The 13,759-nt window shown below is 42.8% G+C and overlaps 1 protein-coding gene across 1 annotated transcript in view; it reads left to right on the top strand.

Moving 5' to 3' along the window:
• Noxred1 (NADP dependent oxidoreductase domain containing 1) overlaps positions 1-13,568 on the top strand; it is a 19,573-nt gene extending 6,005 nt beyond the window's left edge. Inside the window, exons 4-8 of the mRNA XM_021178752.2 lie at positions 6,077-6,276; positions 9,327-9,507; positions 10,033-10,184; positions 11,035-11,257; positions 13,242-13,568. Coding sequence (XP_021034411.1) covers positions 6,077-6,276; positions 9,327-9,507; positions 10,033-10,184; positions 11,035-11,257; positions 13,242-13,431 — 946 coding nt within the window. The 3' untranslated portion in view covers positions 13,432-13,568. The remainder of the gene's footprint in view (positions 1-6,076; positions 6,277-9,326; positions 9,508-10,032; positions 10,185-11,034; positions 11,258-13,241) is intronic.
• The last annotated feature ends 191 nt before the right edge of the window (positions 13,569-13,759 follow it).

Below are 13,759 nucleotides of genomic sequence, written 5' to 3'. Positions count from 1 at the left end.
TCAGACATGGAAGAGAAGCTCTGACAGCAGTGGCTCAGGAAAGGATTGTCAAGAGATTGCATTAGAAACATCCAAGCATTAGAAAATCTTGTAAAAAAAAAAAAAAAAAAAAAAAAAAAAAAAAAAAAAAAAACCAGACCTTTAACCAGTAAGGAGATTAAACTGGTAATCAAAACCTAGCAACCAAGAAAGTTCCAGACCAGATAGCTTAAACCTTGAAGAATTAACATTTTCGGCCCAGGGAGATGATTTGGGAGGTGATTCGGTATTGCTGGGTTATGAGTTCAGATCCCCCACAATCAAATAAATGTGTAGTGCAAGTGTGCCTGGCAGCCTGCCCACTATCTCTCTTTTCAAGTGGTATAGACAATGTGGTGATTTGAATGATAATGGACCCTATAGGCTCACAGGGAGTGGCATTATTAGAAGATATGGCCTTGTAGGTATGACTTTGTTGAGTCTCTGGGGTTGGGCGTTGTGGTCTCAGATGCTCAAGCCAGGCCCAGTGTGGCATTCTCTTCCTGATGTAGAACTCTCAGCTGTCTCTCCAGCTCCAAGTCTGCTTGGATGCTGCCATGTTTCCCAACATGATGATAATGGACTAAACCTCTGAACTGTAAGCCAGCTTCAATTAAAGGCTTTCCTTTCTAAGAGTTGCTGTGGTCATAGTGTCTCTTCTCAGCAACAAAAACCACTAAAACAGAGAGTAAGGTCGCTAAACTGACTGCTCAAATCATGGGCTCTGGGATAAGTCAGAGACTTTCTCTCATTAAGGTGACAGTCAAGCAAGCAAGATACCCAACATCGACCATGGTGCACACACACACATCCTGCACCTGCAGCACACACACACACACACACATGACCTACATGTGCAGCATACATGAAAAAAATTAACAATTGCTTTCAAACTCTAGCAAAAAGAAAAAAAATGGAGAGGGAACATTTTCAAACTTATTTTAGAGGCCAGCATTACCTTAATACTGAAATGAAGGTAACTGTGAGAGAGGTACCACCCAGTATCCTTCACACTTGAGTACTGATGTGAAAATCTTCAAGAAAATATTAACTAACTGAATTTAAGATTACATTAAAAAGATTATGTACTGCTCAGCAGTGCTGGCACAGCCCTTTTATTCCAGCACTCAGGAGGCAGAGGCAGGTGGATCTCTGTGAGTCTACAGATCTTTAATCTACAGAGAGAGCTCCAGGATAGCCAGGGTTGTTACACAAGAAACCCCGTCTCAAAAAAAAAACCAGTCGATGATCGATAGAAAGATAGATAGATCCAATAAATAGCAGACAAACAAACAAATAAATAATAGGAAAAAAGGTTATGCACCATGAAAAAGTAGAATTTATTCCTGAAATGCAAGGATATTTCAACATGCAAAATCAGTGTATATAATACATTGATATCTAGAAGGTTGACTAAGGTAAGATTTCTTTTTTTTAATATTTATTTATAATATATTTACATTTCAAGTGTTATCCCCTTACCCAGTTTCCCCCGCTCCCTGAAACCCCCTACCCCATCCCTCCTCTCCCCTGCTTGTGGACGTTGTACATCGTGGTGCGGAGCCTAGTGCGCACCACGATGTACAACGTCCACAAGCAGAAGGACTTCTCCACCCACTGATGCCTGACAAGGCTGTCCTCTGCTACATATGCAGCTGGAGCCATGTGTACTCCTTGGTTGGTGGCTTAGTCTGTGGAAGCTCCCAGGGTCTGGTTGATTGATATTGTTGTTCTTCCTATGGGGTTGCAAAACCCTTCAGCTCCTTCAGTCTTTTCTATAACTCCTTCATTGGGGACCCTGCACTCAGTATAATCAATGGTTGACTGTGAGTATCTGCCTCTGTATTTGTAAGGCTCTGGCAGGGCCTTTCAGTAGACAGCTATATCAGGCTCCTTTCAGCAAGTCTTTCTTAGCATTCACAATAGTGTCTGGATTTGGTGACTGTATCTGGGATGAATCCCCAGGTGGGACAGTCTCTGGATGGCCTTTCCTTCAGTCTCTGCTCTGCACTTTGTCTCCATATTTGCTCCCGTGAGTATTTTGTTCCCCTTTCTAGGAAGGACCAAAGCACCCACACTTTGGTCTTTCTTCTTCTTGAGCTTCATGTGGTCTGTGAATTCTATCTTGGGTATTTGGAGCTTTTGGGCTAATATCCACTTATCAGTGAGTGCATACCATGTGTGTTCTTTTGTGATTGGGTTACCTTATTCAGGATGATATTTTCTAGGTCCATCCATTTGCCTAAGAATTTCATGAAGTCATTGTTTTTAATATCTGAGTAGTACTCAATTGTGTAAATGTACCACATTTTCTGTATCCATTCTTCTGTTGAGGGACATCTGGGTTCTTTCCAGCTTCCGGCTATTAGAAATAAGGCTGCTATGAACATAGTAGAACATGCATCCTGAAGTAAGATTTCTTTAATCCAGGTTTTTGTTTCCAATGATGAAACAAAATAATTTATAGATGTAGACAAAAGCCTAGAAAGCAAAGATTCCTTTGGAAAAGGAAGTACTTGAGAGTGTGTGTGAGCAACCTCCTGTATGGGGGCCACACTGGGAGCTGTTATCCCAGCTGTTCCTTGTAGACTTAAGCTACAGACAAGAGGGGAGTGTTTATGCAAATCATCTGACCAGGTCCAGCTTTTATGATACTTAACTCATATATCCTTTCCTGGGCTGTGTTACTGTGCCTCCCAGCTTCCCATTTTCATTATCTATAACATACAGATGATGGCTAATCTTGGTTGTCTGCTGGGCATTCCTGTGAGGTATTATCCTAATCAAATGATTTGAAGCAGAAAGACCCACCCTACACCTGAAGAAGAGCCCAGAGAGAGACGCTTTGCTTTTTGTCTGATTGCCCTCGTTCTCAGTTTGTTCATCCTGGTGCTGGTGCCAATATTTAAATCAAACTTCTCCAGGATTCCGACTGAAGACCCGCGGCTCAGCAGGGTGCTCACCAGTGTCTGATTGGACTGTGGAGATAACTCATGGATATCTCCTCATGGACTGAATAGAAATTGCATTCTCAGCCTTTCTGTTATGAAACAGGCATTGTTGGACTACCAAGACCACGTTCTGTAAACTAGTCTAAGAAGTCACACATGTGCACACGTGCACTCACACGCGAGCACGCACCACACACATACTTTATCAGTTCTGTTCCTTTAGAGAACCCTGATACAAAATGTATTAGTGATTTGAAGCCATAGGACTTACACAATGTGTCAATTTTCCTTTAATTGCCCCTATTAGCTGAGTACCAGCAGGAAGGTCATGTACCAGTCCCCAGGAGAGAGTATTAGCGAACTGCACATGCTCAAGAGTTTGGTTGTTTATGGTGATTGTTAAAATCCAGGAGAGCATCATAGAGCTGAAGTCTCTTTCTTTTCTATTTACATGACATGGAGAGTGACTTGCCTTCACTTTGTGTAAAGTAAGGAGGAAATAGCGTAACGGAAGAGTTAGTCACAGCCTCTGATTTCTGACTTTCTGCCTAGAGACCTTTTTGCAACACCACATTAACTGAAGGAAAGACCAATGTCACATGATTTCAGTCAGTGCAGAAAACATAGTAGATGAAAGTCAGTAGTTTGCCAGAATCACAATAATTATCAGCTGGAAGGAAATTACTTCCATGTACTAACAGCCATGTACAGAAAGCCCAAGGTAGCATGATATTCAAAGCTGAATACTGAAAACCAGAAACAAAGTGAGGATTCCCACTTCCAGCGCCTTTATTCACTATAGTCCTGGGAGTCATAACTGATGCAATTAGGGGTTTTGTTTTTTAAATAGGCAGTTTTGGCGCCCACCTTTATTTCCAGTACTCAGGAGGCAGAGGCAGGTGGATCTCTGTGAGTTCAAGGCCAGTCTGGTCTACATAGTGAGTCCCAGGACAGCCAGTGCTACACAGAGTCCTTGTCTTGAAAAACAAAACAACAACCACAACAAAATCAGTATATATACACATAAAGACCTCCTGCAGCTCAGCAATAGTCAATAACCTGATTTTTAACGTAAGGCTTCTTCAAAGAATGTATAGAAATGACCAGCAAGTATATGAAAGGATGCTCGATATTGACAACCACCAGGAAAACGCAAATCACAACTACAATGAGCTATTCTTTTCATTGTCAAATTGACAGGACCAAGAATAATATTGATTATTTAGATCAGGTCATGTGTGGCGGGAAGACCCAGTATTACTGTGAGTGGTACCATTTCACGGTCTGGACCCTAGGAGGAATAAAAAGGAGAAAGTGGCTGTGCACTAGCACACACTGCTCGAACTACTGACTATATGTGACTGTCTCTGCAAGCTTCTGCCTCCAGAGGTCCTTCACCATGATGGACTATACACCCAGCTATGAGGCAGGGAGGGGGAAACAACCTTGTGATTTGAACTGAGATTGGCCCCTACAGGTTCAGATGTTTGAATGCTTGACCTCCAGTTGGCGGAACTGTTTGAGAAGGATTAGGAGGTGTGGCCTTGCTGGAGAAGGTATTATTGGAGGTGGGCTTTGAGATTTCAAAAGATTCAGGCTTCCCTGGTTAGCTCTCTTTGTCTCAGCTACTGCTCCAGTGCCTGCTGGCCTACTGCTGCCAAGCTCCCCACAATGATAACATGGTACTCTAATAATACTCTGGAACCATGAGCTCCAAATTAAATTCTTTCTATTTCTTCTACTTCTCCCGTAAGATACTTCCTCTAGGTATCACAGTAACAGGACAAACCACTCATAGAATGGAGAAACCCACAGTGTCATGTCTGTCGAGAGTGGTGGCTCATCCCTGCAATCTTAGCTCTCAGAAAGCAGAGGCAGGAAAATCAGAAATTTAAGGCTAGCCTGGGCTGCATGAGACTCTTTACAACACAAACCGATTTATTTTCACACAGTGAAATATTACTATTAGGTCTCAAGAAGGAAATTTGATAAGGTAGGAACAAGATGCAGCTTGGGGACAGGATCGTACATGCAAAATGATAATGCTGCAGGAGTCCACTTACACACCATAGCTAAAGGAGCTGGAAAACAAACAGTAAAGATTCGGGGAGGGGAAACAAGCTGTTCAGGATATAAAGTTTCTGCTTTGCAAGGATGCAAAGGGCCTAGCAATATGCACAGACTCAAACATACTGTGTACTTAAATTTAAGTTGGTGATTATGCACTCTAGCTGACAATTGTCTACCCAGAACATAGGCCAGAAAGTTCAGAGAATCAGTAAACAGTGTGCTATACATAACCATATGATGCACAACAATCATTGTGATTTGGGGGGGGGCAGGGTTCGAGACAGGGTTTCTCTGTGTAGCCCTGGCTATCCTGGAACTCACTTTGTAGACCAGGCTGGTCTTGAACTCAGAAATCCGCCTGCCTCTGCCTCCTAAGTGCTGGGATTAAAGGCGTGTGCCACCATGCCCAGCACCATTGTGATGTTTAAAGTCAGTGAAATACGAAATATACAGACTTCATGTTTAAGGATCCAGGGAAATGCAAGAAACAAACAAACAAACAAAAATATTTTCATCCTTGGAAAAGGAATGTACTTTTTCAGGACAAAGCTTTTAATCCCTGGTATGGCTATATAAACAGCTTCCAACCCAAATGTCTTGTTTCTGAACTATTATGTTGACTTTGGGATTCTGCTTGAAAAAATTAAAGACCCTGAAATACTGCTGCAGAAAACTGTAGCATGGGGCTGGAGAGATGGCCCAGTGGTTAAGAGCATTGACTCTTCTGAAGGTCCTGAGTTCAAATCCCAGCAACCACATGGTGGCTCACCATGTGTAATGAGATCTGACTCCCTCTTCTGGTGTGTCCAAAGACAGTTACAGTGTTCTTACATATAATAATAAATAAATCTTTGGGCCGGAGCGAGCAGGGCCAGAGGGAGCAGAGGTCCTGAGTTCAATTCCCAGCAACCACATGATGGCTCACAACCATCTGTACAGCTACCGTGTACTCATATACATAAAATAAATAAATCTTTTTTTAATAAAAGAAAACTATAGCATGTACATATATTTATGTGTGTCTGGTTATTCTCCAGCAACTTATTGCAGAATCTGCCACGCACAATCCATCCCCGGACTGTGTCATTTGATAACGCCGCTACTGAGGATGAGCTGCTAACCGTGGGCATCATTGGATGTGGCCACCTTGGAAAGCAGCTGACTAATGTATTGCTGAAAACCGTCCCTATCCCTGCCGAGAACCTGCAGATCTCCACTAGGAGGCCAGAGTCCCTGGGTGAGGACCAGGGAATGCTATAGACAGTGGGTGTGGGCTGCATATCATTAACAAAGCTGTCTTAAAAGGTGCCTTCCCTGCTGGCTGGCCCTCAATTATAAACTTGTTGGTTAAGACGACTTTTCTCCACTTATTATATCTGTCCCTTCTTGGTGCAAAGTACCTTTCTGGGTATAAGATATGGGGGGAGGGGGAGTTCATATAGTATTTAAATCTAACTGGAATATTAGTCTAGAAAAAAAAAGTTACCAAATATTTACATTTGGCCTTATATTTTAAAAAACTGTCATCTGAGTACAAACAATTACAGTGATTCTAGGTGTTGACCAATGTGATAGAAACAAGAACAGTGATTGCCTTTGAGGAAGTGGAGTGAAGAAGGAGCCCAAAGAACATTCTGGGGAGAAGGAAATACTTTACATCTAGGGTAGTGGTTCTCAACTGGTAGGTCATGATCCCTTTGGAGGGGGAATGTCAAACGACTCTAAGATTATCAGAAAACACAGATATTTACATTGCAATTCACAACAGTGGCAAAATTACAGTTAGGAAGCAGCAACAAAAATAATTTTATGGCCAGATGGCACATGCCTTTAATCCCTGCACTTGGGAGGCAGAGACAGGCAGATCCCTATGAGTTTAAGGCCAGACTGGTCTACAAAGTGAGTTCCAGGACAGCCAGGGCTGTTACACAGAGAAACCAAACCCTATCTCAAAAAAACAAAAAATTATACAACAATAACAATAATAATAAATTTATTTATTTATTTATTTATTTTGATTTTTCGAGACAGTGTTTCTCTGTATAGCCCTGGATGTCCCGGAACTCACTGTGTAGACCAGGCTGGCCTCGAACTCAGAAATCCACCTGCCTCAGCCTCCCGAGTGCCTGGCTATAAATTTTATTGTTTGGGGTCACAAAAACATGAGGAACTGTATTAAAGGGTTGAAGCATTAGGAAGGTTAAGAACTGCTGGTCTAGAGGGAGCTGTGAGCTAGATGGATGTATGCCCTTATCAAAACTGTTCAAGCTGTATACTTCAGAGTTCCATGTGGTACTGTATGTAAATTACACTACAATAAAATGCAAAATAACATTGCAAAGCAGTATGCATACTGTAGACAAATTACCCTGGAAGGAGGAATAACCATCCATACTCTGCTTAACCAGGCTATCGGCGTTCCCCCACCCCACCCTTTTTTTGAAGTATGTTGTATACTGGCTTTTTACCTGATGCATCGGAAGTGCATTTCGTATCATTTAGCATTCTTTAAAATAAAGATGTTTAAGCCCTTTCACTGCCACCCGGCTGGCTTTGAGAGCACTCCCTAGTGTGTCTGACGTTATCAGGGTGTGCTTGCTGTCCCTGGTGTCTGGGCATTCTGGGGAGGAGATGGGGCAGAGCTACAGCTGTGAGGGCTTTGTGCTCCGCCCCCTCCCCACCCCCGTCCCCCTTCACTTTCTTCTCCGGATTTAAAATTTATTTCCTTTTTTTTTTTTTTTTTTTTTTTTTTTTTTTGAGACAGGGTTTCTCTGTGTAGCCTTGGCTGTCCTGGCACTCACTTTGTAGACCAGGCTGGCCTCGAACTCAGAAATCCGCCTGCCTCTGCCTCCCGAGTGTTGGGATTAAAGGCGTGCGCCACCATGCCCGGCTAAAATTTATTTCCATGAAAGATTAATCTTATTATAAAAAGGTGATTTTTAAGCTCATGTTACATTCCTATTATATGCCCATTAGAGATAAGATTCCAAGCCAGAAGGCGGTGGCACATGCCTCCATTCCCAGCACTCGGGAGGCCCAGGCAGTTGAGTTTCTGAGTTTGAGGCAGACCTAGTCTACAGAGAGAGTTCCAGGACAGCCAGGGCTATACAGAGAAACTCTGTCTTGAAAAACTAAAAAGAAAAAAACACATTGGATTCTAGCTACAAAACCCCTCTGTGCACTGTGTGAGGGAACAGCATAATGGCTGCGTCAGTGGTTCTCAACCTTCCTAATGGTGCGACCCTTTAATACAGTTCCATGTGTTATGACCCCCAACAGTAAAACTATCTTTGTTGCTACTTCATTACTACTACTGCTGCTTGCTACTGCTATGAATCGAAGTGTAATATCTGATGTGCAGGGTATCTGATGTTTGACCCCTGTGCAAGGGTCACGACCCACACGGGTTGAGAATCACTGTCATATGCTTAGCAAAGACTGGTGGCTGCCTGTTCTCTTAGCACTCTTCCTCTTGTCCTCGAGAAGCCTCTTATACAAGGAGCTTGCCTCTCCGATAACTTTCACGTTCCGTTTCTCAGTGATGCCTAAAGCACACCAGATGGAAGCGTACATTTTAAATCCTTACTTTTGAAAATCCACATTGTAGTAACGAGAATCAAATAATTAAGTACCCGTGTGCCTAAGGCAGTTGTATGAGTTATCACATACACAGAGACTTTTGTCTCTACATTTATGGATATCTTACTCTTGTTATGTCGCATGTTACAAAAACTGTAAAACCTTCCACAACTCCTCCCCGTTTCTGTGGCACCTCCTCTCACGTTTCTAGTTTTATCCACTAACTCAAGCCAGTGAGCTGGATAGCTCTCAGTGTGTCACATAGCATCCCGAAGCCTCAGTCTGCTCATCTTTAATACTGGAACCACCCTCAAAAGAACGAAGCTCCCTGAGAGTCACCTGAACCATCACGCGGAGAGCACTGTGTGGCAGGTGCTAACTCTTCAGTAAATGGAACCCGAGTGCCTCTTAGAGATTCTTTTTCTAGCTCACATTAAGAAATAAAAATAAAAACATCCAGCATTTGTTCCAAAATCAAGACAACAGCAATCACGTAAGAAGCCCAATCTCTGCCTCAGTGGTACCAGCTGCTTTCGCAAAGGGGTTGTTGGGGGTGGGGGTGGGGCTTCTTCTCTGAGAAGCTCACAGAGGCTTCCAGGAACCAGCGGCTAGTTTCTGCTCGCTGAAACACCAATACCGCCATCCTCTCCCCACAGCTGATGCGCAGGTCAAACTTCTCTGCATTATGGTGTTCTTTCTCCCTCCCAGGTGAGTTCCGGAAACTAGGGGTCCGGTGCGTCTATGACAACGCTGCTGTGGCGAGCTGGGCCAAAGTGTTGTTCCTCTGCTGTCTGCCGGCCCAGCTGCCTAATATCTGCCTAGAAATTCAATCCAAACTCAACAAGCACTGCACCGTGTACAGCTTTGTATCCGCCATTCCGCTACCCAGGTATCTTGTCTTGAGAGCGGAACTCATAGCCCGACCTCTTGGAGTTAGTCATGCTCAGTAATGAGGAGGCAGCTTGACCTGCAGAAAGACCCTGCCAGCCTTTCTAGTTCTGTCTTCCTCCAGTTTTACACAAACAGCACTCCGGGTTGGGATGACTTTCCATGCCTAAAATATTAATGGCCTGCTGTTTCCCAGTACTCCATTCCCACTTGGGGCATCAATGAGAAGACACCAGAGAACAACATGAGAAGCTACTAAAAATACATGCCAAACATTCTTTGTTTTGTTTTGTTTTTTTGTAGTCTTGCATCTAGCCAAGAGCTAGGCACAAGATAACATTCAGTAAATATTAGGTGGATGGTTGAACAATCTAATTAATCAGTGCCCTGAGCGCACAGTGGGCCCATAGCTTGTTGCCTGAGCAGTGGCTTGCAGGGGAGAGGCTAGGGTTTGGCCTGAATTCAGATACAGTAGATTGGAAAGTCACTTATTCCAGTCTGTATTCCCTGTCTTTGTGGCTCCCAGGTTGAAAACTTTACTGAACCATACCAATATCCTGAGGCCCCAGTACCAATTTGCTGAGGATTATGACAACATCTGGGGAGAGAATGAGGAGGTCCCAATTGCTCTCCATGATACAACGATTATCCGGGGTACCTGCCCCTACAATAATCTTGGTAATGGGACAACTGTGTAACTATTTCTGGCATTCTTTTTCTTTTGACAATTACCTTCTCTCTCTCTCTCTCTCTCTCTCTCTCTCTCTCTCTCTCTCTCTGTGTGTGTGTGTATGTGTGTCTGTAAAGCACAAAGCAGATACATTTTTAGTTATTTGAGTTTGGAACGCAAAGAGCTTAGTTAAAAAAAAAGCAACCTTTGTTGGGCAGAATGGAGTAGTCTAATTTTTGGATCCTTAAGTCTGGGCTAGAAACAACCAGGGGAAATAGCTATGTGAACAAGAGAATGAGCTGGGCTTGGTGGTACATGCCTATAACTCCAGCCTTGGAGAGGAGGAGACAGGAGAATCAGGGTATGGAGACTCTTGGGCTATATAACCAGTTTGAAGGCAGCTAAAACTACATGTGAACCTGTCTCAAAAAAATAAAAAAATGAAATAAAAAATATAAAAAAAGATCAAAACCAACCAAAACAAAACAAAGAAAAACAACAAAAAACAAAACAAAACCCAGGAGAATTCAATGTCTGGGACAAAAAAAAAAAAAAAAAGACAGGGGGGTGTTCCCTTTAATCTTGTAGTATTCCCTAGTTCCTCTTTGTCATTAGCCCTGTCTGTCTTAGCCCTATCTGCTTCCCTTTGCTGTGATCAACACAGGTTGTGTTGTAAAGGGCAAATGGGCCTCTTCCCAGGGAGGAAAGAGTGTCCCTTCATCTCCTGTCATACTGACAACCAATGTCGGGGAGAAGGTGGCTTCCCAGTCACTCTCTGGGTTTCTTGAGTCAGTCTTTCTTTCAGGTTCCCTGCAACTCACTGTTGTGTGTGCTCATTGTGATTCTCCTCCTGTCTAGGGGGAGTAATCCTTAATGTCAAGTGGATAGAGGGGCTGTGCTATGCCCTCATCAATGCCTGCACGTCAAGGAGCGTGTTTCACTCGCAGGTGCTGAAGCTCCTGAACAAACTGCTCCTCCCTGTGCACTTGGAGAGCTGCACGACAGACCCAGGGTCCTGCCCCAAATTTCAGTTAACAGATTTCATGAGCAAAAGCTACGTCAGGAACTTGTATCAAAAAAGGTAAAGTATCAAACAGCTGGATCCCACAGTTTTGTTTTAACCTATGCTGTTTGTTTGTTTGTTTATGGGACAGGGTTTCTCTGTATAGCTCTGGCTGTCCTGGAACTCACTCTGTAGACTAGGTTGGCTTTAAATTCAGAGAATCTGCCTGCCTCTGCCTCCCAAGTCTTAGGATTAAAGGCCTGCAGCACCACTGCCCAGTAACATATACTTTTTCTTTATTTTAAAGATTCATTTCTTTATTATATGTAAGTACACTGATGGTGTCTTCAGACACCCCAGAAGAGGGCATCAGATCTCATTACAGATGGTTGTGAGCCACCATGTGGTTGCTGGGATTTGAATTCAGGACCTTGCAAGAGCAGTCAGTGCTCTTACTCGCTGAGCCATCTCTCCAGCCGGTAACAGATACTTAAAAAAAAAAAAAAATCTTTCTGAGGGGACTTATAGAGACCAGAGATAAACCTGTAGGAGTCAGGATTCTCTTTTCACCATGTGGATTCTGGGATCAAACTCAGGTTGTCAGCTTGGCCACAAGCTCCCTTACCTGCTGAGCCTTCTCATCTGCCTCACACATGCTTTCCTTTCATCCTTTCATGGTCTTCTCCTTGTCTCAGGTTCCTAATAGACAAGACTAGCATCACCCAGAGTTCTAGCGGGATACAGAAAGCAACAATGGTACTCTGCCTCAGCATTCCTAACAGTGTAGGAATAGTTTTGCTTACATATTAAAATATAATGACAATATAAATGGTTTGTTGGTGCCTAGATAATATGACAAATACATGGTGTATTAGCCAACTATCTATTGGGAGTAATTTTGAAGACTCATTTTGTTTGAGAATGTGTGTGCTCTACGTACAGTTTTACTGAGAACATGATTAGGCAGAAGATTCCAGGCTGGAAACCATTCTCCTGTAGTGTTGTGAGCACAGTTTGGTTGGCTTAAGCTTTTAGACTTGCTGTTGGGAGCAGTGGGGTTTCTCTAACTCATCTTCTTGTAGTTTTGGTTTTTGAGACAGTCTTCTCAGCCCCGGTCCCCCCCCAACCCCCACAACCCCCCGGACTCAGGCTCACTATGTGAGCCAGGCTGCTTGTGAGCTACTCAGGCTTCTGGCCGAATCCCAGGTGCTGGGCTGTTTTCCTCCTTTTTATTTTGGACAGAGTCTCACTATGTAGCCTTTCCTGGCTTGAAACTTACTATATCACCCAGGTTAGCCTTGAACTCACAGACATTCTGCCTCTTGAGTGCTGGGATTAAAGGCATGTACCACCATGCCTGACTCAAAGTCCTCATTGATGGCAAACACCCTAACTAATGGAAGCATTTCCCAAGCCCTCTCCCCCAGCTATTTAAAAAAAAAAATAGTGTGAAATATCATACCTGTACAGAAGAAGTTCGTATTCTATTTGAAAATATACCACTTTATGAATGATTGTGACGCAAATGCCACCCCACCCCACCCTGGAGAAGTCTGTTCGGCTGGACTTTGCCATCTGAGTTTTCCAGTCTTCTCTGATTTTGACTTTGCGACTTCCCACCTTCCCCTCATTATTTCAAGTATTCTGCTCCTTTCTCTCCTTCTCTTCTAGTATTATCTGTCTGTTGGTCTGTCTGTGTACCTATCTACTTATGTATGATCTATCACCTGATATATATATCTGCCTATCAGTTTATTTGATGTATATATGATTTATATAAATCATATATAAACACATATAAAACATATAGGTATATTTATAAAACATACAAGTATATATAATGTAAGCATACATATGTATATATTATATACATACATATTATATCTCACACACACATATAAAACATCTTTTGTGCCCTGTTCCGTACAGCTCCGCCATTGCTGTTCTCTTTTTTACTTTTTTGCATCTAGAAATCTCTATAGTCAAGTTCAGAGACTTTGCCTCAGTGTGGTGTTTTACATGTATTAAACAGAAAGTAATGCTATCTCTTTTTTCCACATAGGCCTTTCCCCTGGTTTGATCTGACTACTGTGCAACTCAAGGAAACTCCCTTTAGCCAGCACATCTCAGCCACTCGTTCTCTTCAGGACCACATTAGCCTTTTGTACTGTGAAGTATTTGGCCTCACCATAAGCGAAGAAGAATTGCCTTATATTTCCACAGTTATCCGGCCCCTAGTAGAGGAGGAATGACAGAGAGCCGTGAGTTCTGCTTGGCACCTGAGTGGAGAATAAAATAGGAGATCCTTCTCTATGTCAGCATTCTTGGGTGTTTCTAGCTCCTAGAAACAGTCTAGTCCATTGCTTCCTCCAAAGCCCTTGTCAACACAAACTAATGTCTTTTACATGCTAAATTCAAGCAGTCATATCACAATTAGACAATCAAACACCACGACTTCTTTTCCCGTGATGATATAAAACTAGAAAATGATAACATTTGATTTTCCTACTTTTTTTTTTTTTTTGGATAGATGAGATAATGTTGGGTGAGCAGTCTTAGTTGAATTATGATTAATTCATG

This window comes from Mus caroli, chromosome 12, assembly GCF_900094665.2.
Source record: "Mus caroli chromosome 12, CAROLI_EIJ_v1.1, whole genome shotgun sequence".
Classification (NCBI taxonomy): Eukaryota; Metazoa; Chordata; class Mammalia; order Rodentia; family Muridae; genus Mus; species Mus caroli.
Note: the sequence above shows the minus strand (reverse complement) of the source record. Positions and strands in the feature narration are given on the sequence as shown.